The sequence below is a fragment of the Gavialis gangeticus genome, unplaced genomic scaffold (assembly GCF_001723915.1).
Source record: "Gavialis gangeticus isolate Ggan-Ray unplaced genomic scaffold, GavGan_comp1, whole genome shotgun sequence".
Classification (NCBI taxonomy): domain Eukaryota; kingdom Metazoa; phylum Chordata; order Crocodylia; family Gavialidae; genus Gavialis; species Gavialis gangeticus.
Window position 1 is genome coordinate 22,928,844 of NW_017729001.1, and position 10,890 is coordinate 22,939,733.

Consider the following 10,890-nt stretch of genomic DNA (forward strand, 5'->3'; position numbering starts at 1 on the left):
CTTTAAAAATACAGGCAATGGCAATAGTCTAGGCTTTATGACTCATAGGGGATTATTTTCAGACAAAAGTTTCTTTCGAGTCAGCAGGCCCAGGCAGTAATGAGCCCCTGCATTCACACTGAAGCTACTGGGAGTACAGGGGCTAATTACCTCCAGTCTGATCCAAAGCTCACCAAAGTTCATGGAAAGACTCTCGTGGATTTTTGATCCAGCCCAATGAGAATACATCTGAGAAAAGACTTAGATTGGAGCCATAGTTAAAGAGTCAATCACCTCCTTTCAGCATCACTTTTCTCTCTCTGTGAGATTTCCCGTCAGAACCAGTATTTTGTCCCTGAAAGACAACACTATATTGACCTAAACCCTGCTCTGCTTCCTCACCCAGGTAGTATTGTCTAAGAGGGTAGAGTCACGAAAGGGTAAACAAAACTCAGCCCTACAACTGGAATTTGAGACCCAAATCTGCTATCGTAGCAAATAATCCTGAAGCCCTCAGCCAAATCTCCATCCAATATCTTAAGGAGAGTCAACTGCAGAGTCAGGCTCCTCCATTATTGCCTAGCCCTGTAGCACAGTGGGACCAGAAGAGGAACAAGAAACCCTAAGGAATATCTTTAGCTAGAAACAACCAATAATGTGGACAAGCACCTTTCAGTTTCTGTGAAGGGTAGTTGGCTCAGAAAATGGCTGCTTACAAACCTATGCTTGCAAACCTTACAAACCTATGCTTACAAACCTATGCTGGAAAGAGGGTAGGAACAATTTCTTTCCTTCTTGTAGTTGGAAATTAGTCTGAATTTATAAGGGTTTCACCCAGATTCTATCCCACTCGCATTCATTTTTTGTTCTTTATCTTCTGTGGTCCAGGAATATGAGAAAAAGCCTCCTGTCTGGCATTTTAGGACTTCAGGACAGAACCTGGCGGTGCAAAAGAATTCATAAAACTACGTAAATTAATTTAATTAAGTGCATGCACCAAACTTCTTTAAACCACTAATTAAGTTCTATTCTAGTTACAAGCATAGGATCAAGGAGTTCACAGATTCACCCATCCTGAGTGATAATCTACTCCCTGGTGATGCAAGTTAATTTTATTCCCAACATTAACGGGGTACTGTCATCACCAGTTGTTGTGGCCGTGGTCTGTTGCTAGGTCACATCGGAAATCATTAGCGGAAATAATGCATTTTCCACATGCAGCTAATCAATTAAGCTGATGGATGCTCAATAATGGAAGAACCATGGGTCAGATTCTGCTCTCAGCTCCTTGAGACCAATTTTGGAATCATTCTATTGGTTTACATAGAGTTGCTTTGGATTTTCACCAGTGTTACTTAAAGGAATTCGCAATTCAGAAGATATAGCTGAGCTGGATTTCACAGCATACAAACAGGGCTGGGGGGAGAGACACTTCATCAGCACAGATGACAGTGTAGGGGGCAGGTTCCACAGCTTTATTGAGTAGTACAATGAAGACGCGTACTACACTTGGGTGCCAACACAGTAGGAGAAGCAGCCTAAAATAGCAGCCACTGTGCTTCCAGCCAAGCCATCGCTGTCCAAAGCAAAGCCACTGATGCTGCCCATTGCACAACTGCCACCCAGGGTACGTATGCACTCAGTTATGCCTCTGCCCTTATTCATAATGAATAATGCCTGGAAGTCAAGAGACTTTATGGAATTAGGTACTATTAGGGAATCAGCATCTTGTCCTAGGGATTTAGTGCTTACAAGAGAATACCAGTGTAAGGCAGTGATGGCAATCACTGAGGGCCTTGTTACACTTTACACTGGGTGCAGCTACGTGTGCACTTAAATGCACAGTACACTAATTTGCAGTGGTGTAAAGCATCATAATCTATACATGTGACACTATTAGACCACAGCAAACTAATTTTTGCTGCCATAAGATAGCTGGGGACAGTACTGTGGCAAAAATAACTGTACTTGAACACATGTGTAAATGCTGATCCAGGAATACATTAGCCCAGGCAGCAGGGAGCCAGACCCCCCGTCTGGTGCCTAGTCCCAGCCAGACCCTCCACTGCCTCACACTGCCTCCCAGAGCCCAGGGCTGACCCCCCAGGCCACCCGCCAGCCTGGGGCTGCTCTACCTTGGCTCAAACTGCCCCGGTCCCAGGTGTAGTGTCTGCATGTATGCCCTGGACTGCAGCAGTTTGAGCATCTACATGTTCCATGATAAACTCTGGTGCAAACTGTGCCAGAGTTTATCACAGTGCTTTAATGGCATGTGTAAATGCACCCACTATGAGCTACACAGATGTTTATCAGTATTAGTGCTAGTTTGATTTTGAAGGAGTGACATATCCAGGGGCCTGAAGGACTGAAAGTTAAGAATCTCCCCATCCAATCCCAGACTTCCCCCTGTACTCCCTTTGCCTTGGGGTTCCCCCCCTGCTCCCCCTGCCCCAGGGCATTACTTACTTGTGGCTGCCTATCCTGTCTGTCCCAGGGGAGCAGACAGGGAAGGTTTAACCTGCCTGCCCAGCCCTCACTGCCACATTAACACCCCAAACTCCAGGAACTGCTCAAAATGATTGTGTAACAAGGTCCTGAGTCTGAGACCAAGACTTGGATAGCCAAAGAAATATTATCTGATGACTACTAATGGAAAAGCAATTAGCCTATGTCACAAGTGCAAAGAAGTCTTTGTCCTGATGGTCATACTAAATAAATCTGTACACATACACAGAGAGACAAAAGTGCAGTTAAGGAGAGTTTTGTGTAACAGTAGACAGTATTAACCTAGGAAGATATCTGTATATGGGCAAAGCAGTAAAAAGCACCTGCTGATGACTACCCAATATTTTTCCAGAATGATAAATACCTTCTTGATTTAGTTCAGTCTCTCTAATACTACTTATTAGATAAAATATTACAGATGTTTGGGTTTTCAGTAAAATTTCCTTAATGCTACCATATATATGGAAATACACTAAGGTAGCAGATGGCTGATAAAGAATGAAGTTTTCTGCCAGAAGTCTTTATTACCTTGTTCCAAAAATTCAGGTGCTATATCACTTTTTTTTTCTCTTTGGATAAATGTTTTTCTTGGTTCACACTAACTAAAATTGATTTGGGTTTCAAATTAGTTGAAATAATCTCCTTTGCAAAGTTATTATATGGGGATTTCTTCATGTTTTTTAAAGAGTTAGAGTTAGGACTTACACACGCTTTACCATGAGATAAGTGAGGGTGTGAACACATAGTACATCACCTTACAGCAAGTGTAAGGCATTGTAACCCCATTTTCAACGAGTGATATACCTTCCAACTACCATGGGTTAAAACCATGCCCACACACATTTACCATGAAGTAAGTGACACAATGTGGCTTTACAGTGTAAGGGTAGACACAGATGTAATATTTGTACTGTTATCAAATGATACTGATGTAAGATACCGTGATGTAGCTGTTATGCCTGCCTGTTTCAATAGCGGCACAATTGCGGAAATAACCACAACTTTAATCTCGGATGAAACAGAGTTAAAGTTACAGCAGTTTAGCTACACTCTTCTATCACACCAGGGGCAGGTCAGTGAAATGGTTACACCTCAACAGCTGATGCACCTTCCCCAGCACCTTTTGAAATCAGTAAAAAAAAAAGTGCATTTGTCCATAGCCTAATTTATCTCACTTTACCGTTTTCATCTGCCATACTGTAAGAGGTAGGGGTAAGATAGGGGCCACACAGATCTTCATGCAGAGGAGACTGCTCACAGCATCATCCCTTGAATTAGCCCCCTGGGTCTCACAACCCACCGATGGTGGGGTGCCACTTAGCCATCACACTATTCCTTGCAACTGCATTTTAAGGAGGTAGCACCTAGAAGACATAAGCCTTGCTGGATGACTCCAGTGGTTGCTATGCTCAAGAGCGAAGGGCTGGGACAGGGAAGAAGCATAGGGCTCTTTACAGATCTTAGGGAAAGAGCCCTGGCCATTTCATAGGGACTGGAAGTTGCAAATCCTACTCCCCAGTTTCATACAAAGCATTTCCCCCTTCCCAAGACCCTTGCCAGGGAGAAGCTGCGGGTGGTAGAAGCCAAGTTTTTAAACATTGCTTTCTGAGCCGTGCTTTCCCAGGAAAACGTGTGTGTGCAATTCATTAACAGTATGCTATTTAAAGACCTTTCGCCAGTAAATATGACTAAATACACTATTACACACATGCATGTGCACACACACACACACAAGCATGCATATGTATTTCCAAATACAATAGCAGTTAGCCTGGTTGTTTTCTTCTGTTGCTATTACCTCACTTTTCAACAGGAATATTTGGCATCCATTGGGAATGCATTATCAAACTGCTGCTATTTTGAGCTGAGCTGGGTTTAGAATATTTAGCAAGGCATTAGATGAACAGCACCCGCGTGCATTCATTCTCCCTCTCCTTCTCCAAATATTTGTATCCCTGTAAAAATGTATCTTGTCTTGTCAAGAGTACAGTGAATAATAAATAAGAAGTAAGGGCCAGATAGCTACCCCCAATTTACATTGCTAAGCAGCTACTCACACAAATAATACACTTGAAGTAAGTGCTCATCTATCTGAGCAAGTGCTTTACTATAAGGTCCTTTCCATTTAGTACTATTTTGGGGCATTAGCTTGGGAGGACTTGATTTTACCTATTTCCTACACAGAAAATAACATTGGCAAGGCAGCACACCCTGAGGTGATGAGGTGACATGTGACTACTGGATTACTTCATTTCTTCCCAATTCATCGTTGTTTAGACTTTTACATTTTTTAACACCTTTGACACCCTACATATGTCCAAAAATACACGAGACAAGCAGAAAAAAATGGATGGGTTATAAAAAAAGTTCAGGGTTGTTGCATCAAACCTGCCACATCCCCTCTTACTCGCTCAGCTACGCTTTCTTTTATGTACAGAGAGAATTGCTCTCATCACGTGGGACTCTTCAGCACTGCCGATCACCTTACAAGTACCATGCTGGCATGTGGCAAGTCCTGCGATGTCAACATAACCAAGCTTTTAAAATCGAGAGACAACACATCAAGTTTTCAATCCTCTTAACTTTTACAGGGCTTTTCACAGCCACATAGAGGTTAAGCTATACTGTCTGTGCAGTGTACTGATTCAGAGCTTCTGCCAGCCAGATTTTATTTAGGTCCTCTGCTGAAAGGGGTTAGCCCTGAATCCATCTCCTGCCCTCCAGAGGGAAGGAATCCACCTTGAAGGTAGCTGCAGATTCCACAGTCCCACAGACATGAATCCAGCCTTTTGCATGATCCGAAACAGTTGTAAAGCATGAGGTTGAGATAAAAGTTGGTTGCGTTAGGAGCACGTGGTGTCCATGGCCACTGTGTAAATGCTTATTTGCAAAGACAAGGACTTGGCTTTGTATGGGCCTAGACGTTTGGGGACACTTTGCGGGGCCATTCTTGGGAATCCAGCCCATACTGAAAGAGTCGAAATTCCCATTCTGTTGCTTCATCATGGGTAATAATAAGGCCCTGATTTTGTAGCGTGCCCCCTGACAGTAGGCAGAAGGCCCAGTCAGGAACAGAAAGGGCAGCCCACAATTGGAGCAACTACTCCCCATCCTGGTCCCTGCTGCTCCTATGCCTTGGCTGCAGTCTGTGCAGGAAAGCAGCCTAGAGCTACTGTACTAAGGGAACTCCATTTCACTGCAACCTTTTACAGCCCCTATATGTCACCAAAGAAAGTGGCCATAGTAGAGGCCAGGTTCTGGTTCAAACCTGACACCCTTAAAAGTCTAAGGTTTTTAACATGGACTTGTGACTTCTCTAATCAATACATTCATCTTCTGCTCACTTACGCTGCTTCTTGGACACCTCGGCCCTGCTACTGGACTTGCACATGTGGTGGGGGGTCTAACTAATTATAGCATTGCACGACTGATGTTTTAGAGATGTTTCCAGAGGGATAATCCCCTCGTTAATCCCTACAAACAACCCTGACTCCTTGAATAATCAAAGTGATTAAGCAACAACTCACTGTAAGTTAATGTGTGGGCTTAATTAAACAGTTGTAATACATTCATGTAGTAGTAACTGAGTCATGAACCTGCACTCTCCTCTAGAAAGATTAAATTCATTACAACCAACAGATGTGCCCAAAGCAGCCATCTGAACCTAACAGCTTTAACAGCCATTCTTTGATCAAGTGCTCAAACTGCAGTGTCTGACATGAAATTTCAATGGGAAGGAATAGCCTAGATGCCATCACACTGTACTGCTCTAAAACACTTACTAGAAAGGGAATGCGTAGGCAGCAAGATGCCTTCCCCAGAATATAGCTGGAGGGAATATTTTACGTAATATTTCCCACAAATCCCATTGACTGTCATGGGATTAGAGGCAAGGATTTCTTAGGGTGATGCCTATTGGACCAGCTCTGTAGTTGGGATAAAGTGAGACAAACTTTTGAATGTAAGATGTTCTTCTTCAAGTCTCCTCAGGCTAGAGAAGCTTCTGTTTGAAAGCTTGTCTCACTTTATCCCAACTACAGAATTGGTCCAATAAAAGATGTAGCCCTAAGAAAACCTTCCTTCTTGTGTAATTTCTGGACCATCACAGCTACAACATCACTCTTACACTGCCATAACATGCAATTTGAGGGCACTAGGCTTGGAAAGATATAGCCCAAGATATTAAGAATGGCAGCAGGTCTAAATACCAGTGGAATGGAATCAGCCATTCATCTCTCTGATGTGTATAACAATGTATCATGTCATTTACTCAGCGTGCGGATCTTTTTGAAGTACATTTTAAACAGCAAAGTTCTCTCGTTTCTGTACCATCATAACAATGCCAAAGCACTTGGTCCTGAAGTCAAGGTTTGCCCCAGTTTCTTGGCCAAATTACTTCCCAACTTCTTTGCTCTTGGCAGAGTTGTGAGCAGTCTGGGGCTATTCGAATACATACCAGATGTCAACAAACACCGTGGAGCCTTCTCTATACTACGGACTGCAGTGGTCTGGCTGGGACCAGAATATCACAGCGTTGCTTAGGATCTAGCTACAATAGCTCTATATCCACTGAGGATTCCCCCTACACATGGTGTATCCCCATTGAGGGAGATGTGGCCAGTCTGTTTTTCCTTCGATCTGATAGAGTTTCTTATAAGAGCATGGTGAAAAATTGGCCTATGAAATCTTTTAAGATGGGCTGAGCAGATGGTGGCTATTTACTCTCTACCTAGCCTTCCTCTGATGTAAAATCCATCAGCTAGGGAGGACTTCAGCTTCACTTAATCTGAGCAGCAATCGCATTCGTAATAAATAACAGCTAACCCTGCAGTTTAGCATCTGCGTTGAATTTTTGGAAAATTAAACTATGCATTACTAATGTTACTGTTATCTGCAGCAGACCAAGCAGAAGTCTGTATGCAGCAAGCAAACATTTTGCAAACAATCATTTTGTTTTGCATCTTCACCTTGTATTCTTACCATGATTATTTCTGTGCCTAATGTGAAATGCAAGATAGATCACTGACTCTGATTTTTTTTTGGGGGGGTGAGGGGAGTTGGGGAGGAGTTCATGGGTCAGTTCACCTCTACAATACTAGTTCAAGTCTAGCCCAGATTATTTAGTGACTAAGAGCCTTGTATTTGCTGCTTGCTGGATGGTTTGAAGAAGTAGTTATGAATAATAAAGCTCTATAGAATTTTTCACATTTAGGTTGTTGGTCTAAATCTGTCTCTCAAATTAATAGTTTTCTTGGGAATTTCAGTAGTGTCTTTAAGTATAATATCTGTTTGCTGAGGAGTTATAATTGAGTAGCTACAATATTATTTTAGATGGTTTTTTGGCCTGTGAAAATTTTTGTAAAACTCCTTGCATGGAATAATATTACTCTGGTGGTTGAATTATTCCCTATGTATCCATAATACATTACTAATATGGAATATGGTTAATACATGAGTTATGTTGTATTATGTATATACAAAGGCAAAACTGAAAAGATGTAAATGGCAGTTAACATAATTTGACTTGAGTGTAACTAATGTTACAAAACATTTCCCGATTGTCAACCAATATAGCATACTATATCCATATCTGCATACAATAGATACTATGACTTTCCTGTGACTTATTAAAAGTCCTGGAGCTATGCCCTAATTTATTTGCAGTTAGAGGGAAAAAAGGCACTTTACCAATTCAGACTGTTCACTTTTGCACAATTTTAGTAACATATACATAAAGGATATTATCTTAATAGATCTTTAATCACTTTGATCAGCATTTATTTCAATGAGTAGTCAGTGAGATTACTTCTTTCACTAATGTTCAATAGTATAAAGTAGGCTAACACCGTACTGACACCAAGATTATAAAAGTTCATCCACAAAAAGCTCCTTAAAGCTCTGAGGAGCTTTGGATCCAGATCTAGTCCAAATCTAGTCTGGATTTGTGTTGCAAAGTTGGACCTAGGCTGAGAAGTCTGGACTCCTCCAAGTTTAAATGGGGTCAGTTCAAGCATTCTGGTTCAGGACCATCATTAGATGGTCTAATTTCACAGATTTTCTATGAAATCTCTAATTTCTTTCTAATCTATGAAATTGGATATGAAGTATTTATTTGGTGGGACGTTGGTATAATACTACATTGAGAACACTGGAAGCATTCTTGCTAGTTCTCATTAGAGTTGGCAAGCCGGTCAACTGACTGGTCAAACATTGTCAATTGAGACTCCATGTTTTTTGACCAGTCAAAGATTATCGTAATTTTACCAAAAAAAATGCATTTTTTTTAATACTTTTCTTAACAGAAATATGATTTTTTGTTTGTTTTTTGACACATTTCTTAATGGAAAATTTGAGCTTTTTCTGCATATTGTTTGGATCTATTGGCATTTTTTTTCTTTTTACAGTTTTGACCAATATTTGACCGGTCAAATTGACCAAGCTTTATTTGACCAGTCAAATACCCAACCCTAGTTCTCATCTACTTTCAAGCAATTTCTCCCCTTGGAATTTCAGCCGCTGAGTTTAGGCCAACTGGAACACAAAAATAGTTCCACAACTTAGTAAAATGAAGAGTGTGGGACTCAACACACTTAAATTTATACACTGACATAAATGTGAAAGTAAAAGCAGAGCACGAACATAATAGTTCTAGCACAGACAGCCATACTGACTTTGGCGGCTTTGCACAGACACTAATGAAGACACAACTTAGGGTCATACCATAGTGGCAGGTAAAGTATGACTGTGGGAGAGAAGCAACTCTGCAAGAAGAACAGGTATACATACCACAATGACAAACAGGGCTGGAGCCACAAAAGCCCAAATTGCTCCTTTTGTCAGTGAAAGCCAGCAACTGCAGAGAGAAAGCAGGATGGTTACTTTCTGTTCCCTACTGCAAGACTACACACAGACACAGTCATTGAATTAGAAACTCTCCTAATCAGAAAAGAGGAAAAACTGTGTCAAAGAACATTTGAGAAATTCTAAAATAGGAAATCTGATGGAGCCGACTGTTTCCAGCTGTACCAAAAGAAACTCAGGCAGAATGGCTCACAGATTTGCATATCACAGATGGAAGGTGGCAATTGCCTGCCCCAGCATGCCTCAGGGTGGTACAAGGGAGACACCAGGACAGAGAGAGAGAAAATACATTATCTGTCATTTCCGACAGCTGCACTATAAAATATGGTGTTCATCTGATGAAGAGATTGCTGGGGGCATTGTCTTTGCAGTAAGAAAAAATGTAAGACTTCCTCTCTTGTTCTTCTAGCTGCTCAGGGATAAGGCAGAGCAAGGAAAAGGGACAATAACTTTAGACTCGTATCTTATATCTTCAGTTTTGAATGGGGAAAAAAAAGGAAGAAAAAAAAACAAACGGAAAAAAATCAATTCATTTAACAAAAACCTGAATCATCCTGAAATGGCAGAAGCACAGGATCTTCTTTACACACAAAAGAAAAATTACTCATTTGCTCATATTTGGTAAGGTCTCGCTCCAGTCTATTCCACTATGGACATTTGCATTTTTTAACTTTAAATGTATAACATCTGTTACCAACATTCAGAATTTTAAGCTCCAAACCATCTCTAGATCTTCAGTGATGCTTATATCAGGTTTGCCTATTAAGGAGTATAATTGTAGCGAGAAAGGGAGATACAGTCCTGACTCCCTTGGGGGCTGCTTGGAGTTTAACATTGTGTTCCTGGATGTATCACTGGGATCCATGACTTCTGGAGATAAATACATGAGCTTCCATCAGTCTCCATCTATAGCCCAGCCATCACAAGAGGGGGACAGGGTGCCACATTGGGTATGTGGTTTATGGTGTCCTCAGTACTTCCTCCCTGGCTTTTAGAAACAAATATGGATCTAATTCACAGGTAGTAACCCTCTTTATTCCTGATCTCTTACTGAGCATCTGAGCAGACATAAGTGCCCCCAAACTATATGCTGTTTAGGGAAAGAAATGTCTTTTGACCTTGATATAAAGTGAACAAAACATGCAAGTGAGGTGCTGCACCTATTCAATATCCCGTTGACTTCAAATGGTTTTGCCAGTGCTAAATTTGTCAAATTTGACTTGGCCCTAACAAGGATGCACAAATAATTTTGACAAGATACAGAAACAAAACGAGGTCCTTATCACAACATGTGACCGTTTTGCACATTTTCCTAGCATTGAGGCCTCTCCCCCAGGCTCTGGTCTAGCTAAATGCTAAGTAGAGCAGGGATTTATCACCCCACTGCCCTATTACAGCTATACCGCGCAGAGCTAGCAAGGTGCATCTCAAGACAGTTTCCTGGCCCCATATGGACAGTCTCCATGGCATATGCATCCCTTTAAGATCATTTACACTAGGAGAGCTCTTGCATGTGTAACATTAAGCACCTGCTTAAATACTTTT

The 10,890-nt window shown here is 41.4% G+C and overlaps 1 protein-coding gene across 2 annotated transcripts in view; it reads right to left on the reverse strand.

Annotated features, from left to right (window-relative positions):
• ADGRD1 (adhesion G protein-coupled receptor D1) overlaps positions 1-10,890 on the reverse strand; it is a 299,472-nt gene that overhangs the window by 64,624 nt on the left and 223,958 nt on the right. For both annotated transcript variants that reach the window (XM_019507071.1, XM_019507072.1), the window contains one exon: positions 9,271-9,337. In XM_019507071.1, the coding sequence (XP_019362616.1) occupies positions 9,271-9,337 (67 nt within the window). The remainder of the gene's footprint in view (positions 1-9,270; positions 9,338-10,890) is intronic.